The 25,972-nt window shown below is 42.1% G+C and overlaps 1 protein-coding gene and 1 pseudogene across 1 annotated transcript; both read left to right on the top strand.

Annotated features, from left to right (window-relative positions):
* Window positions 1-24,735, top strand: part of LOC104428077 — a 59,018-nt pseudogene extending 34,283 nt beyond the window's left edge.
* Window positions 1,026-6,051, top strand: LOC104416720 (protein SIEVE ELEMENT OCCLUSION B-like). Its single transcript, XM_039310804.1, has 7 exons — window positions 1,026-1,238; window positions 2,979-3,068; window positions 3,265-3,698; window positions 4,104-4,198; window positions 4,287-4,411; window positions 4,640-5,116; window positions 5,512-6,051. The coding sequence occupies exons 1-7, from the start codon at window positions 1,026-1,028 to the stop codon at window positions 6,049-6,051; spliced, it is 1,974 nt and encodes a 657-aa protein (XP_039166738.1).
* Window positions 24,736-25,972: the final 1,237 nt, after the last annotated feature.

Raw genomic sequence — 25,972 nt, 5'->3', positions numbered from 1 at the left:
AAAGGATATGAACAGAAGAGTCATATCTGTTATGCTCATATTTGTGGAACCATTAACCCATAATTGCGACAAGTTTTATAATTACAGGAGCGATAAATTTGAACTAAGCAAAATCATGGCATCATCTCGTTTGCTCTTTTCAGGTAGACATGCATCTCTCGGTGATAGTTGTTTTCTAAGGACGTCACTTCTCCGTTTCCAAAATGATCTATGACTGAATAACCCAGCCGCACGGTTAGGAGAATGGGCTTTCCATTACTTTGGTGATTCGGTGAAAGATTATTGAACTGTTGACTGACTTTCGGCACATGGGAAACCATTATAACTAACAAGCAAGAAAAAAATGTTTTTATGTTTGAAGTCCAGGGCCAAGTAACCTCGTTTGTTTAGGAAGAAAAAAGATGAAGCAATCCAAGCAAGTTGTCAAAAAATCCAACCTAAAAGCGTTGTCTCGGGTTAAGACAAAATCAATCGAGAAATTTGTGCGCTCATATAGATTCATATCGTGAGTTATTATCAATTTGTATTAAATTCAACTTTGTCGCGGTGATATTAGAAAATGGTGTTGTTATGAGTTTACATAAATTGTAGTAAAATTGAGAAGAGATTGAAAACTATGACATTGTAAGGGCATGAATTATATTGACGCATCATTTTAATAATAAATTTTTATTAGAAATTTTAAAAAAACATTATATATATATATATATATATATTTTTTTTTTTATGAAGAGCTTTATTATGGATTTGTATTAATGATAAGGTTGCGGTGATGTACCGCTCCTTTCGAGATAGAGCATTAGAGATATTGACTCTACTATCTCATTATTCCCCATTTACTAAAACATCTATGTATAATTCGTCTTTCTAACATCCATGACTATAAATAGTGCATGCACCTTTAGTTCTCCCCACACCACACCACTGCATCCTCTTCCTTCCCTTCTTTGCTCTTTATAAACATTAACTCAACCCTAGACACACTCTCTCTCTCTCTCTCTCTCTCTCTCTCTCTGAGATTCAAAATGGACAATTTCATTAACCATCTCCTAGGGAAGCCAGACCAGAGCATGTGGGCCAACCTGCTTGCTTCTTTCGACGACAAGAAGTTCATGAAGGAGATGGTGAACACTCACGCTCCTGAGGAAGGAGACGTGGATGTTCAATCTCTCTTCCATCTCGTCGAGAACACCCTTCAAGGAACAACTGCTATCGTCGACTCCATCGTCAATCCTAGGGTAATCGCCAACGTAATGCAATCAATTTGTGGAATAATTGCTCATATAACATCAGTGTTTAAACACTTTCCACTAATGACCTTCTCTTCCATTGATCTAATGGTCAGTGAAAGGCTAGTTTTTATAGTCCTACAATTAAGGTTAGACTGCACGTGGACATTTTTCTTTACCCTAATAGTGCATGCTCCGATTTTCCTGAATTTTGCATGTGTGATTACATTCATTCTGCGTGATACTTCTTTTGTGTTCATTTCCTTGCTTAGTTAAAAAATAAAACTATTGATGGTCATTTAAAAAAACGAAGTTGGGGCGCAGTGGATAAAAACTCATAAGTAAATTTATTGGGAGTCCAATCTTATTTGGTTTACGTTTTCTTATTATTCCATGCAGTGATAATCTTGATAGAGCATAAAATGAAAATTATTTTTCATTTAATAATATACTTTCGACTATTTTATAAACAAACCTCCTCCCTTTTTTGAGGTGGCTGAAACCATTTTAATATTAAGACTTCTAATGAAATGGTGATGATACGATTATCGATCAGCTTATGCTTTTTCTTGATGAGAACGTTGAGAGAAAGATATATATTGTTTAGATAAGTAATAAACAAAAAAACAAGTCAAGTTAGATTTGGGATTGTAAGAATCTGATCCACATTGAACCTCGTACCTACAAGTGATAATATATTAAACTGGCTACGTGGACCACGTTTGCTTTTCTGGTTGCGTTTCTCTTCCAATGGCTGAAGGAGAACAAGAAAGGTGAAACAATTATTCTCAAAAGAGGTATTCAAATATCCATGAACGGTAAAAAACACTAATCTAAGCAATAGTATGATAAACCTCGTTCCTGGAGGCGATAGTGCATTGAATGACCTACACGGGCCCCGCGTGCTTTTCTGGTTGCTCTGCTGCCGACGGAGAACCAGATAGGTGAAACAATTAGGGTTAGAAGGTGCTGCATTATTCATGTACTTTAAACAAGCACTAATCCAAGTAATTATGCATTTTGATAAAGGGATACATTAAAAAGTTCAACTCAAAAACTTAAATTACCAGGTTGAGGAACATAACTCAATTGTCAAGCGACACGAGACAATACTTTTAATAGATCTCTTGTTTTTTTTTTTTTTTTTTTTTTTTTTTTTTTTGTCACAATTTTTTTTGGCCACTTTAAGCTCAAGCTTTTTACTGTCAGGCCATTTTTATTATTATTATTTATTTTTGTATGATTCGATGTATGCATAAACCATTATTCACACACACCACTTTCATCGTCTTGATATGAGAGTTTTAATTTAGAAAAATTTACCGGCTACCCCAGTCAATGGATATAGATAGGAGGTTATGTAACAAATGAGTTAAACACATTATGCAAATGACTAGTGCTTTTGCAAATGAATAGCATTTGTCCACGCTTACCGAAAATTGTTCTTCCGACTCATTAGGCCGGAGGAGATTTTCTGGCCATTAGGTTGCAGCCCTATAATCATGTGCATTACACGGTAACTACTCTCTTTATATCCTTTGGTTAGAAGAGTTATTTCGTTTTTTGTATGAACTGACAATGGTTTACACCAAACTTTGCTCCCTGAATTGATCATGGATTTTTTTTTTTTTTTGTTGGTCAAATAATTGATCATGGCTTGACATACCGAGATCTTTCGTGAGTATTGGGTCTGACTTAGATTAATAGCGAAAACTAGCCTTTTTAAGAATAAAGTGATCTTCATCGTAGGGCGCTCAGGGATCTGGAAGCCCTGATTTCAAGCCTCTAAAAGAGGGCTTCAATCCACCTTTAGCAGCCATCAACGATGTGGTTTGTCAGGTATTTCATATTCTCCCTCGCAGTAACTGATTTCTTTCAAGTCTACTTGTTTTTGTTCGTTTTCTAGTTTTTTCGTGTGCATGTGCTTAAACTAAACATATGAAGCTTTAATATTCTGAAATGTTTGCATTCTAGCCTGCTGTTTGGAGGTTGCAAATAACTGATCTCTTGCATCAACTTATTGTCCTGTCATCAGCTCACTTGCAAGGCATTAGACACCAAAAATTTGCGCCAAACACTGGTCTCGCTCTTTCACCAGCTGTCGAGCTTCTCATGGGTTAATAAGGCTCTGATTGCCCTTTCATCACTTGCTGTATTCTACGGTGACTTTTGGCGACTTGCTCGGGTTGAACCATCAGACAAGCTCGCGGAATCTATGGCCATACTGAAGGGGTTGCCTGAAATCACCAAGCCCTCAGACCTGCAAAAGATCTCAGTTTTCGGTGTTCTCAACGAAATGATCAAGACCACCCTGAATATGACCCAATGCATTGTGGATTTTGAGCATGAATCTAAAGATTTTCCCCAGTTATCTACGATGATTGATGTTGCGAGCAGTGTTTATCAGATCATCATCAGCATCCTTGCTTGCTCTATTCAGTTCACTAGCCTCATTAGCATTGTCGATGAGTATGTTTAACTAGTTAGGCACAATAATTTATTAGTTTTTATTATTATTATTATTATTATTATTATTATTATTATTATTATTATTATTATTATTATTATTTGTCTTTGCTTCCGAAAGAGTTTGCTTTTTTATTATGGTAGATAATGACTAATGTCTAAATTATTTTAAGCTATTCTAATTACAATATGTTTTCAAATTTTTCGTTTTTCACGAGAGCGAAGAACTCTTTCTTGTAGAAGAAGAATTCAACTTTGAATTGCTTGATATGTTTCTGAAAAGGCGCAAGAAGCAGTTTTAGATTTTTTTTTTTTTTTTTAAAAAAAGATCAAGCTCGATGAGAACAAATATGCATGAATTGGAATGACTCACGCCTCTAAGAGGATTTTCTTTTGTTGTTTTTTCAGCAACAAGGGAAAAGATCTGTCTGCCTTCGCTCGGAAAGTGAACATGGTCCACCGCAATATCAAACAACATTATGAAGATTTTTCACAAAAAAAGGGTAAAATATGTTCTTTTTTTCCTACTTAATTAAAGCCCTGAATATATTGGGCTAATCGTCTAGTAAACTTATTTTTGGCATGATGCAGAGGAAATTAAGGAGTATCAGAGGCTGCTGCGAATCATTAATGCCCCTACCGATAACGTGGAGCTGATCAAGGCCTTGCTTTACATCAAGGATGATCCTCAGCCTCTCTTCATTGGCTCAAAGAAGGCAAGGGTTCATGTCTCCAGCTTTCTCTAGTTTAACGTCACTCTATGTTTCGAGTTTAATACATCGAGATTTTGCACAACATGCCATTGTCGTAAGATCATCTTTCTCCAAGAATTTCATCTCATACATTTGTTGGAATCGAACACAAAAATAGTTTCCATGAGTTGCACAATCAATAAAGAGCACGTGATGCACCAATGTTTATAATTCACCTTGTTTGTTTTATAGGATAAGATCGAGTCGCTCCGGAGGAAGAATGTGTTGCTTCTGATTTCGGACCTCAAATTAACCTCTCATGACCTCTCGATCCTCATCAAGATCTACGAGGAGTGCAAGTTCCATGAGGAGGGCTACGAGATTGTGTGGGTCCCTATCATCAAACAAGAATGTGAGGACGTCATCAAACGGTTCCAGAACCTCCAGTTGCAAATGCCGTGGTGCTCGGTGCACTCCCTAAAACTTATCAACCGGGTGGCCATCAGAATCATTAAAGAGAAGTGGCATTTTAAGCAAGACGCCATTGTGACAGTACTGGATCCACGAGGAAGAGTCTCAAACCAAAATGCTATGAGCATGATTAGAATTTGGGGGAAGGATGCTTTCCCTTTCACCGGTGCAGTAGCAGCAGACATCTGGAAGAGGCCTGGCATTAACTGGTTTGAGCTTTTAGCGACTGACTTCATCTTTCCGGGGATACAGGAAGCTGTAAGTTTTTGTTCTCCTTCTTCACTTTTCTTTTTACCCTTTTGCTTTTTTTATACAGCTAGGGTGCACGAATGTGGGTGTCAAAAGAAATTATGATCTTTAAGTTTGCTTATTAGAAGGTGAATTTAGTTAAATTGATGCAGCAATAGAAGATTTGATTCAAACTTAGAATCTGCAAGACATACCTGGGATAAGACAAGAACTATAGAAGACTATTCTACACTGTCGTTTTGTCTATTCTTTACTAATATAAACGGTCAATAATCATGTCATATCTGAGTAGGTATAGGCTTTACTGGAATTTGAGAATGTAAGATGGTTGTATAGTTTGTAAAAGATCTATGAAAAATGAGCATAAGTTATTTTTCATTGACAAAGACGTTGTCTCTTATCAGATCAAGGCTGAGAAGTACATCTTCTTGTATGGAGCGGAAGAACCCAAGACCACCCAGGTGATCGAGGACTCGCTAAAGAAGATCGACGACAAAGCCATCGTCGCCTTAAATGTCACCAAATCGCAGTTCTTTTGGAACCGCCTCAAGAGCTGCATGCTTTCGAAGCTACAAATCGGAGGGGACTTGCACGAACCCATTATGCAGGACATCCTCAGGCTCTACACCTGCTTCAAGAAGGACGGAGGGTTTACGGTCCTCACGAAGGGGTCGCGGGTCATGATCAACGACTCCCACATGTACGTCACGATGGTTCTGGTGCAGTACGAGACGTGGAAGAAGCACGTGAACGTGAACGTGAACGGGAAGACGTTCGACATGGTCTTCAAGGAGCAGTTTGACCTGTTATACGTCCCCCCGAGGTGCCACCACTTCTATATTCCGAACATGGTTGGCTACATCCCAGAGGATGTGAAGTGCCCGATTTGCCCGGGCATGATGAACAACATTGTCAAGTTCGAGTGTTGCCATGGTGCACATTAGTCGAGCAATGACGAGACCGTGCTCTGTGAGTACTCAGTGCTCTACGTACCGCCGGATGAATGAATAAAGAGGGCTTGCTAAGTGTCAGCCCAGCCCTCCTCCCTGAACTTTTGCTTATGCAGATTAACGTACGGAACAACTATGTTCCTGTACTCTTTCCATGTAAAACATTTCCCCTTGGACCGTTTGCTTTTGTTATTGCTGTCAATAAAATTGTCTCTATCCGAGCACTTTTGCCTCGTGACAATGAAATTGCCACATGGCAAGCTCCTATCACACTGCAAATGACAGACCTCATGGATGTCCTACATATAAGCTTAGGATCGAATTTCACTTTAAATTTACTCATCCGACCTTTTATAACGTATGGTCGATTGGAGGGTAGTGTGACTAGTATTCGGTCTTTTAACCCAATTCGGAGCAGAAGTTGTGATCGTCGCGGGGATTGATCAATGGGACAAGAAGCCATTCTTTCCTTCTCTTGCGACTCCAGCAATTTTGTTCCTCAAGTACCTTTATTTTATCTAGAGGAAGAATTATTTTAACGGGGAATTAACACCAGAGACGGGATGAAGCAAAAGAGAGTATGGGAGGAGCAGCAGGCGAGACTAATAGACTTGAAGAATAAAACTTAGCGACAGGTGTCGACGCCCGAAAATCAGCAATCCAAGCAAAATCGGCCATTTAGGTAGCTTTTTTTTTTCAATTACAATTATGAATAAATAAATACAAGGAAAAAAAAAAGAAAAAAAAAAAGCGGAACTCTGCCCGAAGAAAATAGCCCATTTGGATGAGAAATCATATTGAACTTAAACACCATGGACGGAATTGATCTTAATTGGTCCACTAAGTAAAAAGGAGTTGGGCCCATCCCTCTTTGGACTAGATTTCTATCGCTCGTGCTCTCTTGGAACGGCGGAGGACGTGCAGACGTGCTTGTGATGGATGGCGGCTGTTCTTAGAGACTCTCTCTGTCACCGGAGAACCGCCACTGACGTCGCCTTCCACCATTCCCGCAGTCACACCTGCATCACTCTCTTCTTGCCTATTCTCGGCCAGATTCGGGGAAGCGTTTGAATCGCGGCTTTCGTTGTCATTCTCCTAGTTCGAGCGGAAATCAGTGCAGATATGCATCTTTTGTTCAAATAATTCGAATATGTTCAAAGAGCCAGATATGGAGAGCAGAGGCTGGTAACTTCCAAGGAAATTGGGCCATTTCAAGCAAATTATCTCCCAAGAAGCAAGGACCAGAAGCTCTCTATCTTCAACGAACGAGAGCCTTGAGGCTTAATTGTCATTGTCAGTGCAATGACCCTAGTGTACCCTACTCTCCCCTTCCACCCGAGGATGCTGCAACTTCGAGCAGCGAGGAGAAACACAATCAGCCGAAATTCTACTACCCCTAAAATTCTTCACCACACAGGCACACAGAAATATCTTTCGATTGGGTGGAACTAGCGGCATTGGTCGAACGTGTTCCATCAGGCCTAGGAAAGGGAGAATAACAAGAGAAAATTAATTACATGGAGCAACCGAGTTCCTTTCTCTTAGTACGAGAGCGAGGATGAAGATACCAGCAGCTTAAGTTGGCGGGCGGGGTTATGCTGTCCACGAGCTCTTCCTAACTCATGTCATCGTATGCACAAAGCTTTGGACGAAGATACCAGCAGCTTAAGTTCCGAAAAAGTTAAATCTTCACAAACAGGACAGCATAAAGCCAATTGGCAACAAACAAATAGAGAGCCAGATAGATCCATACGATGACATGCTAACTTAGGAAGAGCTCGGGCATCACCAAGTCCTCGTCAAGCAATTCAATTCACAGATCGATCCCACGAGATGCAGGATTATACGTGAGGATCACAAATCAGCTCTGAAATTTGGAAATATGTTTCACTTTCCCACAATTGTAGATCCGCATGAACTGGCAATCCAAAATGTATCCAACAAAGATGACGGCTACGTAACTCCACCATGCTACAGTCCACCCAACTACGGTACATAACTAAGCCCCACTTGCCCGAGGTCCGATTTGAAGTGTCGATGTACAAAACTGCAATACGTCATACTGAACCGAACTGGATTTTCAATTTGGTTCAGTTTGGATTCGATTGGAGTCGGTTTCACCTTATCAGTTCGGACCGTGGACACCCGTTGGTGATCTTTTAAGTGAAGAAAATCAAAGAATGGACAGTGATAATGACGATGAAGAAACAAAGATTCCTGTCCAATTTAATTTTTTGTTAGAATGTTAAAAAGAGTTCACTTTAATTGCTATTCTCCTTTCTTATCTTTTTTTAATTTCATTTTTCAACCTTTTATTTTCTTCTCTCAACAAATGACTTTCTTAACGGTGATGTCATATATTGTACAAGCTGGTTTAAGCGAAGGAGAAATAAAATTCATTGATTTTTTTTTTACTATAAGTTATATGATTTATCAAAAATATTTCTGAAATTAATAATTTTAACTTGTTTTGTCAAATCGTCGTGTCTGTACATCGTATTGGTAGTCCACCGTGTCTTGCATCGCCCCGATTCTTCACCGCGACGGACGACGGAGCATCCGCTTTGACGGCAAGTGCTATTCCGGTGGCCTGCACCGCTGCTCCGCCCATCGACGCTGGATCGTCGATTTGGAAGCCGATCAGCTTGTGGCCCGGTGCGTACTTCTCTCGCCCGTCACCGACGCCTCGTGGGAAGCGAGTTCCGAGACATTCGAGGAGGTCGGCCATGCGGGTGCAACCGTGAGTGCTGCGTCGCCGGAGAGCGAATTGGTTCCGAGGAGTCCGTCTAGGAGCAGGACGAGCGTTTTCTACGAGTTTTCGAGTGATTATTTTGCTCAGAGATCAGTGTAGGAATCCTTGGAAGGAGATCAGGATGGGGAAGCTGGTGGAAGATGTCGATGCTCTCGCTGGGACTGTATGCTGCTATAAGGTAAATGAACTGAGCTTTGAACGGCTATCGGATGCTGATGCTTTTGTTTCTGGTTCTGAATGTGGTGCCATTTGTTTTCTGCGATGTTTCTCCCGCTTAATTTTCTCGGTTTGAATGATGGTTCACTGGTTGACATGTGGTTTTAACCGAATTTTGAGCGTTTTTGTCCCTGCCTAATGCTTGTATCCTCACAATGCATACTGCGTCATTGTAAGAAAGAGAGTTCCTATGGGCTTTCTCTACAGAAGATGAATTGCATACGATGTCATTGACACTGCTAGAGTTAGGTAATACGGTTAAGTGGTGCTTTGATAACTTCCTGATATAAAACTGGCATATGCTGGTGCTTAGTCGATGGGTAATCAGTTCCAGTACTTTGCTACTTGTAGTTTGAATGTCAAGTCCTCCTTTGAATAATCTAGAATTGGTCATCTGGTAATTAGAGAATATATTGTAACAACTTGCTGCTGCTTTGCTGTAAGAAGTACTTTGTCTCTAACATTCATATGTGTGCGTAACTAAATTGGTCATCAATCTTTGTCCATATCAAGTTCTGCAATCAGAATGCCTAAGTTCTCTAGTCATTAGCCATAGTTCATATGGTGTGGGAAGTCATCAATAGAATTGTGCATAACAGAACATCCCCATTTTATTCAACCTTTTGCTTTTGGACCAGCATTGCTTCAGTAGATAGGAAAGTTCTCAAGAGGCCAATCCTTATTGACCCTGACTTGCAAATAGCGTGAACTGTTACATAGGTTGGACACTCATTAATGGCGATCCAACTGGAAGTAAATCAGTTCGTAGAAGGTATCATATGAAACAGTACTTCCGATTGATGATAGCATGCTACTTCCTCCCCTCAAGTTGATGATTGCTTTATTGGCTTATAGGGCGAGAATACACGTTTCCATATGCTGCCACTAAGCAGTTGCAGGATTCACGTTACTCCTGATCCTAAGGATGGCGTCACTTTGATGGCTGTGCCTTAAATGTGTGTTTATTCTTTGCAAACCATATTTACTCTTGCATGTTTTCTTTACTCTACTCATAAAAACTATGGAGAAGTTTGCTAATTTGCTAGCCATTCACCATTCTCTTATTACCAAAAAAAAAAATCAAAAAATCAAAAAATCAAACCCATCCTATGACAGAAAAGCTTGCTAATTCGACATCCTCTCCAAGAAATATTGGTAGTTTGTCAAGGCTTTCGACATGTTGTTCAAGCACAATACTCAAATGTAAAATCTTCAAGAAGTTATCCTTTCCGTGATATAGTCTCATTACTGATCTATTATGCTTTTCACCTCCTTAAAATGGTAATTTTTGCAGATTTCCGACATTCCTCATATTTAGTTGGACTTACTGCCAATTTGACATTTGTGGCTCATGATTCTAGAACTGGGAAATCAGCTCCAATTAAATCCATCTTGCCAGAATTAAAGAGAGAGAAGTTACTTTGGCAAGAGGCAGAAAAGAGGAGTAAAATGACGAAATAGAAGAGAGAAGAACATAACAGAGACACTAAGGTGGAGGACTTGTCCAGTCTCCAAGCTTTTACTTGCCTAAGGTCATGTCTTCTGTGATATGCCAGCTTTGAAAGACAGTGGTAGCATTCTGATAAGTGACACTTGCGACATCCAGATTTTCGGATTCTAATTTCGATTGGATAAATAGGGCCGTTTTTGTTCAGTTGAAGCTAGGGATTGTGAAATTGGGATGCAAGTGGGCTATACTGATAAGAAAAGATACCAATTTGATCGATGAAATATTGAATGAAATTAGGGGGGGTCAAATTGATTTGATTCAAGTGGGATTAAGGTTCAATTTGGGAAGAAAACTTAGCAAAATTCGTATGCCACATCTACCCCATATTTTGGTCTACCTAAATGCTTCTAGAAGGGGCAAATTTGTCTTTGAATTGTGAGCGGAGGGCAGCTCATGGTGGCCCACGTGCGGATGGCATAAGAGAGAGAGAGTGAGAGAGGAAAAAGGGGAAACCGGTTCCCCCTTTTCTTCCTCGTCGCTGTCTCTCTCCCCTGCATCTCCATCTTCTTCCCCTTTCTTTGGGGTTTCTTCTTCAGCAACAACCGAAGCAGCAGCAGTAGCTCCGCCCGTCGCCCCCTCTCGCCGTCATCGTCGCACGCTCGCAAGCACCGGAGCTGCTCGCGCACCCGAGCCCGCCGCCGTGCTGCCGTCCGCGCATCTCCGCCCCCTCTCCTCTCTCTGGTTCGAACAGAAACGTAAGGAACAGCAGCGCCGAGAGAAGAAAACCGAGCTGCCGTCGCTACTCGCCCCACCCGCGTGCTCCGCCGCTCGCCGGTTGCCTCCGCGCGCCTTGGTCGCTCTCTCGCCCAACTCGGCTGTTCCCAGCCGCCGTCCCGGCTCCCCGCCGCCTCTGTTAAGTCTCGTTCAGTCGCCTTCGGCCGCCGCCCGACCTCCTCTGGCCACCGTCAACCTCGCCGAAGCTCCACCTCGCCCTCAGCCGCCCTTGGCCGCTTCAACCGACGCCGGAACCGCCCCTTCCAGCAGCGAACAGAGAAGACAGAAAATGGGTTTGACAGTGGGGTTTTGGCTCGTTTTGGCTGCCTTCCCGAGCCCGGATGCTCGGCCCACTTTGAGGAAAGGCGATCCTCACGTCGAGCCCGTCGTTTTGAGTGAGTTTTACTCACTAATGCCTTTTTAGTGCGCTAATTATACTTAAAGGTTGATTAGTGTTAATTAAGTGTAATTAGGTTGTTAGATTAGAATTGATTAGTGATTATTAGTTAATTGCTTTGCATATTAGTTGTGTGATTAGTGTAATTAGATAGAGAATTGCCTGTAGTATTTATTGGATGCTTCTTGGGATTTTTTCCGTCCCTTATCGGGTGTTAATTAAGCAAATCGGGCCTAGGTGGAATTTTAGGAATTAAATATTAATTTTCGAAATTAATTATTTAATTATTTATTTCCCGGAAATTCAACTAGGATGGCTAGTGACCGGTAGGGGTGAGCGTGGTTCCGGGTAGAACCGGAACCGGAGAACCGAACCGGAGGTTCCACTCCGGTTCCCGGTTCTAAGGGGGCCGGTTCCGGTTCCTGGTTCTCTTTTTTCGGGAGCCGGCGGTTCCCGGTTCCGGTTCCCCCATAGGAACCGGAACCGGAGGAACCGAACTGGCCAAGGTAAAAAAAAAACCCTAATTCCCTCCGCGTCATTTCCCCCTTTTGTTCAATCTTCCCCCTTTCTCTTTCTTTTTTCTCTCTCCATCTTTTCTCCCCTTTTTCCTCCTCACGTCACTTCCCGTCCTCCAACTTTTTCTTTTCCTCTCTCTCTCCTCTTTCCCCCTCTCTCGGCCGAAACCCCCTTCTTCTTCTTCTTCTTCCTTCCTCTCGCCGGCCGCCGCTTCACCCACCACCACACCGCCGCCCCACGCCCTACACACCACCATCTCTTGGCCACCGAACCCCCACCACCCACATGCTCGTCCGACGAGTCGTCTCGCCGTCCGCGCTGCCGTGAGGTACTGCCGCTGTCCCCAAGCCACCGTCACCACCTCTTGCCGCCGCTCGCTCGGCCGTCCGGGCCGTCGTTGCTCCGAACCGTCACCACCTCCGCTCGAACCGAGTTCTTCCCCCCTTGGCCGTGGGTTGAGCCACGACCGCCGCTGCTCTGCCTTCGCCGTGCCCCAAATTACTCTCACAACACTCAGTCTCACTGTCTCACGACACTCTGCCCTCTGTTCTCTCTTCGCCCTCTGCTCGACGCCACCAAGTAGCATCCCCACCGCGCCTCGCCTCGCCTGCAGCTCGCACCGACGTCGCTCCTGCTCCGCCCGCTGTTGCCTTCGCCGCACCTCACCAGCAGCCCGCGACGCCGTTGCTCTCCCTTCGCCGTGCCCCGAAGCCCGCGACGCCGCCGCTCTCCCTTCGTCGTGCCCCGAAGCCCGCGACGCCGCCGCTCTGCCTTCGCTATGCCCCGAAGCCCACGATGCTTTGCAACTCGCCGCCGTGCCCCCCGAAGCTCGCGACCCGCAGCACCCTCGCTTAGCTCCGAGCTTTCCCCGAGCGACGCTGCTGTAGCTCGCCGCTTGCCCTCGACGCCACTGTCGCTCGCCCTCGACCACCGCCGCTCACCCTCGCCACCGCTGACCTCTACGCTTACCTCTTCTTGTGAGTGTTCTCTCTATCATTTTGAAACTCATATTTGTTTGTTCTTTGTTGCTCATTAGTTGTGTGGAAGTTGTTTGGGGTAGAACACATGTTATAATTTGTAACAGTTTGCTAGCCGGAACAACTCTAACGATTCATTGTAAATCCAAAGACGACGATCTCGGGATCCATTATATAACGAGCAGCTAGGAATTCAAATTCAGACCCGTTTGTTAGGGAAAACTTTATTTTTTGTAGTTTTGCATGGCCGAATAATTTTCAGCGGTTTGATATATATGAATGTGTCGATTTGTTAAGTACCATTTATAGCTCCTAAGTGGCTCGAGTATGGGGAAACTCCCTGTCCTGTGACATTTAAGCCAACAACGGTGGTGAATGAGGAATTCGTCTTATAGTGTCTGACATTTACAACTTATGATCGGAGGGGAAGAGGCTAATGGGTGCACCTGGCTAATTGAGCGGTGAGGGTCTTGGAAGCTCCGGTGAAGTGGTATTGCTGATCCAATCATGGCTGGTGAAGTGAAGAAAAACAATTTGGGCATTGGTGCTCATAATTCGGAGAGGTGGCGCCGAAGATGATATATATGAGCAATTATGGTCACTGTTAGAGCACATTTCATCCATCATGTGCTCGAACTACTGGATTGTTCGTGAGTGTAAAAACAGTTTGTTTATTATTGCTTCTAAAATGCTGTTTGCTGTTTGTGTTATATTCTCTTTGATGAATGAGAAGTTTGTGTATTATTGCTGCATTTATTTCCATTTTTTAACTAAAAAGAAAAAAAAAGAACCTGTTGGAGCTGGAACCGATCCGGAACTGTGACAGGGGTAGGTTCCGGTTCTTGGTTCTCGACGGGTAGGTTCCGGGTTCCAAAAAATGAGGAACTCCGTGCTGAGGGTAGGTTCCGTGTTCCAAGCGGAACTGTAAGGAACCGGAACCGCTCACCCCTAATGACCGGGATTTTATGCTAATGATCGTGGTGCAGACTGTTTATTTAATTGAGCTTTATATTGTGCTAAATTGAATTTATTGTATTTATTTATTTAATTTTCGAAATTAATTAATTAATTATTTTTCGGAAATTAAGATTTTGATGGCCGATGACTGAAATCTTGTGCTGATTGTCATGGCACAGTTCGTTTATTTATTTGAGCTCTACGTTGCATGGAATTAAATAAATTGTGATGTTTTAGGGATTTACCCTAATTTGATTGGAATCGATTGAGATTGAATTATTGATTGGTGAATGGCCCAGTATGTTTATTCAGCATTTATAGTGCTTTTTGTTTAGTTGTAAAGTGAGTAGAATGGTGAGAGTGAATCAGAAGTACTCTGGGATTGAATCGATCAGACACGGTGTATGGACCTACGTGGTTCGGTGATTGGGATGTCACTGGCGAAAACAGCGCCTTAAAGAACACACGTATCGGTCTAGTACTCACATTGTTATAGGCATGTATGGTTCGGTGATTAAGGACATCACTGGCGAAAACGGCACCTTAAAGAACGCATACACTTGTCTATTAAATACATTGTTATAGGCATGTGTGGTTCGGTGATTATGGGACTCACTGGCGAAAACGGCGCCTTAAAGAACGCATACACTTGTCTATTAAATACATTGTTATAGGCATGTGTGGTTCGGTGATTATGGGACTCACTGGCGAAAACGGCGCCTTAAAGAACGCATACACTTGTCTATTAAATACATTGTTATAGGCATGTGTGGTTCGGTGATTATGGGACTCACCGGAAAAACGGCACCTTAAAGAACACATACACTTGTCTATTAAATACATTGTTATAGGCATGTGTGGTTCGGTGATTATGGGACTCACTGGCAAAAACGGCGCCTTAAAGAACGCACACAATTGTCTATTGAGTACATGGTTATAGGCATGCGTGGTTCGGTGACTAAGGATGTCACTGGCGAAAACGGCGCCTTAAAGAACGCACGCAATTGTCTAGTGGATAAGTCACTTGGTGAACGTGACACCCGAGAGCATTGACCTAGAATGGTCCGTCTGACATGTAATCGACTAGGTCGATTGATCATTGCTTTGACTTAATGTTGTGAATGGATTGACTGAATGGAAATGACCGTGAGTGGTATTGTTGGCATATAATCGACTAAGTCGATTTGATCGATGCTTCGATCTGTGATGTGATTGCTTGGGTGCCTATTTAACTGTGCTAATATGCGGTGGAATGCGAGGCTAAGGTAAGTCCTCGACTCATGTTGTGCATAGGCAGCCCTAAGGTGTATTAGTTTACTAATCGGGTCTTAGGAAGTAGAACTTGCCGAGACGTGGTCTTAGTGGTTATTGAATAACCATTTCAGGACTGGATGAGGAGCCTAAGGAGCATGAATCGATGAGGAGATCCTGTTGAGGAACCCAAAGAGGAGTACGTGGAGGAGGACCCCGAGTATGACATCGAGTACGACCCGGATGAGGACCGAAATCCTATCCCGTCTTGTCAGACCTTGTTTGCATGTAAAAAGATATAGTTGTGAATTTTCAGTAAGGAAAATATATGGCCTGCTTTTCTATCACATTGCTTTATTGTCTGGGGATTTATAACTACTTCCGCATGTGCTATAAAGAATGAAAGGGTCGGCCATACATAGTCCTGGGATATCGCATTTTAAAATCGACCAAGAGTAAGGGATGTGTGCGTGCCTGAGGGTCGGGGCGTGACATCCCCTTTTTGTGGTATCAGAGCAATGGTTAGGTATTGGAGTGATAAGGTGCGATGACCTATGGGATAGCGAAGGAAAGGCCTTTAAATTCATGATTGGTGCATGTCTTTGATAGATGATTGGTAGAATTGTTTGTCGGGTGTGAATTGCTTGCTTTTAATTACTGTGGATTCGGAAGGCAGAGTGTTGACTCTGGCCAGCTCGAGCGTAAGAGTGCCATCGCAGGTTGGTACTAGTGTAGCAGCGTTGAATGATCCTAAGTCAGATAAGATCTTTCTGATGCAAGTGTTCCTTGAGTTTTGGATGAACCAGTAAGATCCGATTCAAGTTGTTGTTGTTGCTACCTTTGTTGAGGTCCAACCTGGAAGGATAGTCAGGGAACATATTTCGATATTTGAGTCAAGATTCAGCGCAAGCAGACTTGGAATTCGGTCAGGAGAAAAGACTGATGTTGAGGGAAGAGTATTTGTTCCACTCAATAGGAATGGTGGAATAGTCAGGTCAGCATTCAGACAAATAGAACATGTTGTTCCATGGATGAATTCAGTGTCCAGGTATGGTGAGAAGAACAGAAATGGAACCGACCTGGCACTAGACAGAGGAAGAATGTTTTGGGGAAAATTCTATCAGATTTTTGATGAAGTTTGGGGAACTTCTGTTTATTGAAATAAGTGGAAGAAAGGGGAATCACTAGTAATAGTCATGCTTGACTAGTTGCTGAGGTGTAACTTCGACACTACATGAGTAGAATGGGCTCATGGAGCATCTTGTAGTAATAGATCATGGTCGTGGAGCAATTTAACTTAGTCCAGGAGCTCATGAAAGTGTTGAGTTTATTGGGAGTCGAAATGAATCTTCGATTTCTTTAATCTCGTCGATTGAAGACAACCCACTTGTTCGATGGAGATTGTTGAGGTTACTTGGTGATGGTTATAGTTAAGACAGATTGGAGAATTGGAGATAGAAGACATCTCAATGGTCTGAGAATTTCTAGATGTGTTGTCATAAGAAACATCAAACTGTTGCCAGAAAAAAGAGATAGAAATTACGATCGAGTTAGCACCAGCATAAAGCCACTCTTGAAGGCTTCTTACTAGTTATTGTTGTTTGAATTGATAGAACCGAAGGTACGGATGTGAAGATTGATGAATGAGGAATTCATACATATTAGTGCATCGCTTTAAGGAACATCAGTTTTGTGGAAAGATAAATGAAAATGGTTCATTGCAATCATGCATCAACCATTGCCAACTTAATTGGGTGACTTGTTATAAAGAGTGTTGATGTCTTCAATGATCGACTTGAGGACAGGTTATTGTCAGTTGAGAACTAGGAAGGAGGTTATACTAAAGACAGCATTTCGCACTTGATTTAGCCCCTGTGAGAATAATGTAAAGCCATTTGATTTGACAAACGCTCCAGCCGTTGTCATAGATTTGACAAACCGAGTATTCAAAGAATATCTAGATCAATGGTGATTGTGTGGTGTAGTGACGTTCTGGGGTATTTATTAAGTGATGAGGATCACGAGAGCCCTTAAGAATGGTCATGTGATTACAGGTTAAGGAATCTTTATGGACCCAGCTAAGATCGAATCAGTTGTTTATGGACCGAGACCGACATCAATGTCAAAGATCATAAGCTATGGGGATTGGACAGATTACTACAGAAGGTTTGTGAAAGAATTTTCAATATCAGTATCATCGCAGGCTTGACCTCTTGAGAAAGAAGAGAAATTCATCGGCATTGACAAGTACGAGGATAGTTTCTAGAACTTAAAGAATGAGGTATGCATTGATACAACATGAGAAGAGTGTTGCATCACCGTTCCGCCAGTTGAGACCCAATAAGTGGAATACGAAGCGGTGTCGTGAACAAGAATTTTGGCAGAACTATAATAGTGATATCGGGTATCACCTTGGAGGAACGAAATGAGTCATTAATGTGTTGAGCCGAGAGTTTTCAATTGTGCATAGACTGGCTAAAGTGTAGACTTTACTTGAAAAGACTTAGAAGCTTGGTTTTCAAATTTGAGGTAGGCTACCTTTTGAATTTTATAGCCACCCTCAAGATTGAACAAAATGTTCAAGTTAGAATCGGTGCCTAGTTGACAGACAAAGATGTTCAGAAGATATTATAAGAGGATACTGGCAATAAAGAATCTGACTTTAAGACTTCTGAGGATGGAACGTTCGGGTTCCATGGGGAATTGAGTGCACCTGACAGTGCAGCACTCAGGGAAAAGACCTTGTTAGAAATTCACTGTAAGTATTGCAGTGTTTGGTTAAGCAATTCAAGTAAGTCAGAATCGACATCAGCTAGATTAGTAGATTGATATGAAGATAGATATCGTTGAGCAGGTTGCAAGTGTCAGAGGTGTCAGTAAGTGGAAGCTTGGTAATGCGAACCGGGAGAATTTTTACCATCACTTGAGAGTCCCAAGTGGGAATGAAATATATCACAATGTTCCATTGTGATAGGCTTACTAAGGATTCAGGGGATTACTGATACCATTTGAGGATAATAGTCGATCGATAAATGGAGTTGGTCCACTTTGGTACAGTACGAATAGATCTTGTTTTGAGTGTGTAACATCCAGATTTCGGGCTCTGATTTCAATTAAATAAATTGGGCATTTCATCGACGCGATTACAGTGTTTTTCTCTGAGTTGGCCACTCATGAGATAACTAGACTAGTTGGGTGAGTTATTAAGGACCTTAAGGCAAATAGACTTGAGAATTCGACCATGGATCGACTTCTCGACCGTGCTCATCTTTAGAGATCATTACGGCACAGTTAAAAATCGAATTAAGATCAGAGATAGGTTGGTTCGACTGAGATGAGTGACCAATCGTGGGTGACCCCACTAAATTGGAAAACTCTCGTCGACTGGCACTAATTTGACTTTACTGTCGTTTTGGTACCCTGTGTCCGTATTTGAATTCTCGAGATTTTCACGACAATCGAGAGTCACCAATGGGTCGAGTGGGTTCATTGTGGCTCGAAGAAAATCGACCACGGGTCATTTGTCCTAAAAAGTTCCGAAAACTACCCAGTAGCCTAGGTCACACTAAAAGCGTGTCGGAGTGAAATTAACCGTCAATCTAAGTTCGATTTCAGAAATTGAAGATCCTATCTTGTCACAGAGTGGGTATACCGAAGTGTGTGTGCATCAGATAATTCGCCGGCATGGAGTACCGGGGATAAATTATATTTCGAATCTAGATTAGAGATTATAAATTTGGCAAAGTTTTCAGAGGGTTCTTTATTAAGCAGTGTATAGCAGAGGGTACAGAATTTCAATTGCTGAGATGGAGTCAGGGAAAGAAAGATCACAGGCCGGGGTCGTACGGTGAGTCGGTGATTGCAGGTTGCCGAGATCGGTGTCGAGTTATATCGATCTTGACCAGAGGTTCCCAGTTTTAGTAGATCGATCAGATAGTTTCTTTTTAATCCGTGCAGAGCAGAGTGTACAGAACTTCAGTCATTGAGATGAGATCAGAGATCAGAGATCAGAAAATCGCAGGTCCATAGTTGGTTTAGAATCAGTGATTCAGTCGCAGTTATTAGAGACAGATTTAAGACTGCTCAGAATCGCCAGTTAGCTTCGCAGATTTTGTGTTGAAGACCTTTGAAATTTTAAGTGGGGAAGTGTATTTTTCCTTGGGTGTCGCCCTTGGTGAGGACGTCTCGATCTATTAAGGAAGGGAAGATGAATCGGCATTTAAATCGGAATCCATCGAAATTTGAGTTCAAAGGAGGGTTTTGGCTTTAAATGAATTAAAGAAGCATTTCGAGACACCGTCGGCGCTTGTAGCCGAGTGGTAACCGGAAGAAGCGAAGGTCCGAAGTCGGAGTTCAATCCCCGACGCGGTAGTTAGCCGCTTTGTGGAAAAAAATAAGAAAAAAAAAAAACCAAAACTTTTGCAACTTTCATTTTTGCAAAAATGGACAAGTGCTTAGCCTTTTTGGGAATCAAGAATTGGTCTCAGTTAATTCGGAAATGTTTCGTCGGCACCGAGGATCTTGGATAGCAAAAGACGAAACGTAATGAAGGAGCAGAATCGATGAGACGACAATACCCCCACCTTTTGTATAAGGATGGGTAAAAGTTTAAATTTCGAGGATGAAATTTTTATAAGAGGGGAAGAGTTGTGACATCCAGATTTTCGGATTCTAATTTCGACTGGATAAATAGGGCCGTTTTTGTTCAGTTGAGCCGGGATTGTGAAATTGGGATGCAAGTGGGCTATATTGATAAGAAAAGATACCAATTTGATCGATGAAATATTGAATGAAATTAGGGGGTCAAATTGATTTGATTCAAGTGGGATTAAGGTTCAATTTGGGAAGAAAAATTAGCAAAATTCGTATGCCACATCTACCCCATATTTTGGTCTACCTAAATGCTTCTAGAAGGGCAAATTTGTCTTTGAATTGTGAGCGGAGGGCAGCTCATGGTGGCCCACGTGCGGGATGGCATAAGAGAGAGAGAGAGTGAGAGAAAAAGGGGAAACCGGTTCCCCCTTTTCTTCCTCGTCGCTGTCTCTCTCCCCCCGCATCTCCATCTTCTTCCCCTTTCTTTGGGGTTTCTTCTTGACAACAACCGAAGAAGCCGAAGGCAGCAGAGCTCCGCCCGTCGCCGCCTCTCGCCGTCATCGTCGCACGCTCGCAAGCACCGGAGCTGCTCGCGCACTCCGAGCCCGCCGCCGTGCTGCGTCCGCGCATCTCCGCCCCCTCTCTCTCTCGGTTCGAACAAATGAAGCGACAATGGCGCCAGCCGAGAGAAGAAACCGGAGCTGCCGTCGCTACTCGCCCCACCCGCGTGCTCGCCGCCGGGTTGCCTCCGCGCGCCTTGGTCGCTCTCTCGCCCGGCTCGGCATTGCTCCGGGCCGTTGTCCGGCTCTCCCGCCTCTCGTTAAGTCTCGTTCGCCGCCTTCGGCCGCCGCCCGACCTCCTCCGGCCACCGTCGACCTCGCCGAAGCTCCGCCTTGCCCTCGCCGCCCTTGGCCGCTTCCAACGACGCCGGAACCGCCCTTCCAGCGGCGAATGTGAGAAGACGAAAATGGGTTTGACAAAGGGGGTTTTGGCTCGTTTTGGCCGCCTTCCCGAGCCGGATGCTCGGCCCGCTTTGAGAAAAGTCGATCCTCGCGTCGAGCCTGTCGTTTGAGTGAGTTTTACTCACTAATGCCTTCTTAGTGCGCTAATTATACTTAAAGGTTGATTAGTGTTAATTAAGTGTAATTAGGTTGTTAGATTAGAATTGATTAGTGATTATTAGTTAATTACTTTGCATATTAGTTGTGTGATTAGTGTAATTAGATAGAGAATTGCCTGTAGTATTTATTGGATGCTTCTTGGGATTTTTCCCGTCCCTTATCGAGTGTTAATTAAGCAAATCGGGCCTAGGTGGAATTTTTAGGAATTAAATATTAATTTTCGAAATTAATTATTTAATTATTTATTTCCCGGAAATTCAACTGGGATGGCTAGTGACCGGGATTTTGTGTTGATGATCGTGGTGCAAACTATTTATTTAATTGAGCTTTATATTGTGCTAAATTGAATTTATTGTATTTATTTATTTAATTTTCGAAATTAATTAATTAATTATTTTTCGGAAATTAAGATTTTGATGGACGACAACCGAAATCTCGTGCTGATTGTCGTGGCGCAGTTCGTTTATTTATTTGAGCTCTACGTTGCATGGAATTAAATAAATTGTGATGTTTTAGGGATTTACCCTAATTTGATTGGAATCGATTGAGATTGAATTATTGATTGGTGAATGGCCCAGTATGTTTATTCAGCATTTATAGTGCTTTGTTTAGTTGTAAAGTGAGTAGAATGGTGAGAGTGAATCAGAAGTACTCTGGGATTGAACCGATCAGACACGGTGTATGGACCTACGTGGTTCGGTGATTGAGACATCACTGGCGAAAATGGCACCTTAAAGAACGCACGTATCGGTCTAGTACATACATTATTGTGGACCTACGTGGTTCGGTGATTGGGATGTCACTGGCGAAAACGGCGCCTTAAAGAACACACGTATCGGTCTACTACTCACATTGTTATAGGCATGTATGGTTCGGTGATTAAGGACATCACTGGCGAAAACGGCGCCTTAAAGAACGCATACACTTGTCTATTAAATACATTGTTATAGGCATGTGTGGTTCAGTGATTATGGGACTCACTGGCGAAAACGGCGCCTTAAAGAACGCACACAATTGTCTATTGAGTACATGGTTATAGGCATGCGTGGTTCGGTGACTAAGGATGTCATCGGCGAAACGGGCGCCTTAAAGAACGCACGCAATTGTCTAGTGGATAAGTCACTTGGTGAACGTGACACCCGAGAGCATTGACCTAGAATGGTCCGTTTGACATGTAATCGACTAGGTCGATTGATCATTGCTTTGATTTAATGTTGTGAATGGATTGACTGAATGGAAATGACCGTGAGTGGTATTGTTGGCATATAATCGACTAAGTCGATTTGATCGATGCTTCGATCTGTGATGTGATTGCTTGGGTGCCTATTTAATCTGTGCTAATATGCAGGTGGAATCTGAGGCTAAGGTAAGTCCTCTGACTCATATTGTGCATAGGCAGCCCTAAGGTGTATTAGTTTACTAATCGGGTCTTAGGAAGTAGAACTTGCTGAGACGTGGTCTCAGTGGTTATTGAATAACCATTTCAGGACCTGGATGAGGAGCTTGAGGAGCATGAATCCGATGAGGAGATCTCTGTTGAGGAACCCAAAGAGGAGTACGTGGAGGAGGACCCCGAGTATGACATCGAGTACGACCCGGATGAGGACCGAAATCCTATCCTGTCTTGTCAGACCTTGTTTGCATGTAAAAAGATATAGTTGTGAATTTTCAGTAAGGAAAATATATGGCCTGTTTTTTTATCCCATTGCTTTATTGTCTGGGGATTTATAACTGCTTCCGCGTGTGCTATAAAGAATGAAAGGGTTGGCGATACATAGTCCTGGGATATCGCATTTTAAAATCGACCAAGAGTAAGGGATGTGTGCGTGCCTGAGGGTCGGGGCGTGACAACACTTGTTTTGAGAACTCATTAGTATGCCATTCACGGCCAAGGAATATTCATCGGTGGGTATTTGGAGGATTCAAATGCAAAGGGCTTTTGAATTGGCCTTTTCTACCACATATGCCTTTGTTGGTATGGCACCCGAGTTCTTTGAAGTTGACCATGTTGAATTCTTGAGACCTGTAAGTACTCATCAAGTGCGTGATGTATTTCTATGTCTAGGTGCTGTTGTTGCATTACTTAGCTGCTGAGTGTGGATTCGTGGCAAAGATTACATGAAATGTCTGTCAGCTTCTATAAGCACGGACTGTCGTACTTGAGCCTTCACTCTTGCGTTGTATGTATGTGTGAAATTATGGATCTGTTAAGTGGAAGATCATAAGATGAAGGATATTCTTTTTGGGATGTAGGCAGATGTTGGCAACTTTCTCTGCCTTAAATGCTGTGTCCTGTATACGGACCTTAACAATCCAGATGAACCGCAATGTCCAAGTTGTAACCCATGTGATGCAACCTGAGCTCTGGTCGAGCAAGGTATTAGTGGCCCATGCGTGTTACATTTTCTTTTAGCAAATTTTGATACCATTATAACGGGTGTCAAACGAATTCTACTTTACATTGACTATACGTCCTGAGGCCTTGAGTGATGGATTGAGGATTCGGAAATCCCATCCATGGAAGAAGAGGCATGGCATGTCCTTGAATGTACGGATGCTGAGAGTTGTCAGACTTCATCCTGAATACACTTCTCCAGTGACTGAAGCGAACGGTAGTGCTTGCTCGCAGGTTGAATGATAATTAGTGGGGGACTGAAATTGACACTCGAAAAGCAGGACAACATTGCCAAGCAAAAGAGGAACTCGGGGACATCAGTCTAGTTAGGAACTTAGGGGATGTCTAACCCACCAAACATGTATCAGCATTGCAAAGTCCAATTATTTACTGCTTGTGAAAAAGTCTCACTACACGATGAGATGAACCAAAGATTAGACGATGCCAAGTACAATGATGTTGAGAAATAAGTGTTGAGAAATAAGAGCTCCTGCCAAGTAAAGTCTCACAAGGACATGGGACTAAACATGTCACTGATTCAAATTGATGGATGGTGACAAGTTGTGAACTTCCACATCTGCTGGTAATAAACCCGTACTCTGTTCAGAATTGACATGTGAGTGTTTTTTGCTTTGTGACAGAGTTGTATGCTTTGTCCTAATGCTAGGTCAACGGACTACACGCTTGCCATTGCATCGAGAATTGTGAAGAGTTTCTATGGCAAGGCTTCTATACGGTGGAATTCTTATCAAAAAGTCCAACGCCGATTCAAAGAAACTGGTTGATGAGTCAAAATTTTGAAGGCAAGAGTGCTTTTCCTCCCCAATGATTCTTCAATAATTTAAAAACTAAGTGATTATGCGAGATGCATGTCGGGGCTGAGTCATCTTATGGGGTGTAGAGTTGAAGAGCAGCACCTTCTTTGAACTGATTTGTAGTTGTGAAATTGATGGCTATACATTGTGTCTCTTTTGCTTTTGCCAGGCAATGTAGAGTGAAGATTCAGCACCAAAGCAAGAAAGATGACTCCAAGTGGAAAATGTTGGTCAACAAAGTAATTGCAGCTAAGAATGCATTGGGACCATTCTCAGCTCGGTACTCAGGATTATTGTGACATCTTTGTAGCTTAAAAAACAATGTTTGTTCGCAAGTTTGATTCATCCCGATTCAAAAAGAATAAAAGTATTGCTGGAAACTTATATATATATTATACTATAAGTCTTTGCATTGAACTGTACGTGAGTTAGCTGGATAATATATACACGTTACTTACAATCGACTTATAGCTGCTTCTTTATTCTTTTTAGTTGGATCAGATTGCTTTACTCCATCAACCACAGGGCTTTATCTTTTGCAACTGTATCATGAGTGCAACTAGTATTAGCAGAATTTTCACCTAGACCCAGGTCCGTAAACCCAATGCGATCAGAACGATTGGATTTGGAGTGGACCCGCATTATCAAAAGCGTTGTCCCGGGCCAGACGAGATTTTCTTCCGATTGTGGCGTAATCTCCATTAGATTTTTATGAATCACCCTCTATTAAATCAACTTAAATGGTGAAAAACACAACCTAAAAATTTGAAAGGAGTAAATTACCATCAGGTATTAATAATATTTGGCATTGATGAAGAACTTACGAGCAATCTAAATGTACACTTGCAAAGATAATCATCATATTGATGGAATTTACCATACTTTTGGATGGTTAATAAAGTTATTTGAATGGTATCTACTAGTTCATATATGTGCAATTATCAGTTTACCATAAGTATCTATGGACCTTTTATACTAAATATACGAGTTGATCCATAACTCATTAGTATAAATCGAAATCACCAACGTATTATCCTTACTGCCCTCACGTGAACTTATGAGCATGTCGCAAACAGGTAAACTGTAATTTATATATTTGCTTGAACATTTACCGACTTAGTTTTAACAATGTGCACGTTTGTTTGGATTTAAATAAAGCTCAAAAGCATCTTTACTTTTCCAGTCAAAACTTAAAATATCAATAAAATTTCGGGAAATTATGAAAAAGATAAAATGTGAGTCTTTGAGCTAACATTTGAGTACTATGAAAATTTAGAAAGTCTTGGATTTAAAAAGAAAAAGTTAAAAGTGCATGAACTGTAAAATTTAAATTAAGCAAAAAAGCAAAAAAGTAAAAATCATTCCATACATGCCAGTGACTAATAGAAACTTATCAATATAGATTATAAACTTCTTATTAGTTATCTGGGACAATACACAAGTATAGTGTTGACCGCCCAAAATACTCAAAAACCAACTAAAAATAATAAAAACCAGCCAACCCTAAACAAATTGCTAAAATGAATTTGCAAGAAGGGGCAATTGGGTGTTTTCAATGTATGATTTTGCTTAGAGGGTATGTGAATGGTATTTGTATAATGGGGGTAATAAGTGTGTTTGGTAATCATTCTATTCTCGAGAACAATTTTTTATCAGAAATAATTTTTCTTGATTCTGTTCCCTGGACGAATTTCTGAGTAT

Source organism: Eucalyptus grandis, chromosome 1, assembly GCF_016545825.1.
Source record: "Eucalyptus grandis isolate ANBG69807.140 chromosome 1, ASM1654582v1, whole genome shotgun sequence".
Lineage (NCBI taxonomy): Eukaryota > Viridiplantae > Streptophyta > Magnoliopsida > Myrtales > Myrtaceae > Eucalyptus > Eucalyptus grandis.
This window is presented reverse-complemented; position numbering and strand designations above follow the sequence as displayed.

Coding starts and splice junctions, on each gene's coding strand:
- LOC104416720 (XM_039310804.1), top strand. CDS start 1,026: ATGGACAATTTCATTAACCATCTCCTAGGGAAGCCAGACCAGAGCATG. Junction 3,069..3,264: donor TCAACGATGTGGTTTGTCAG/GTATTTCATATT, acceptor TCCTGTCATCAG/CTCACTTGCAAGGCATTAGA. Junction 3,699..4,103: donor CTCATTAGCATTGTCGATGA/GTATGTTTAACT, acceptor TTGTTTTTTCAG/CAACAAGGGAAAAGATCTGT.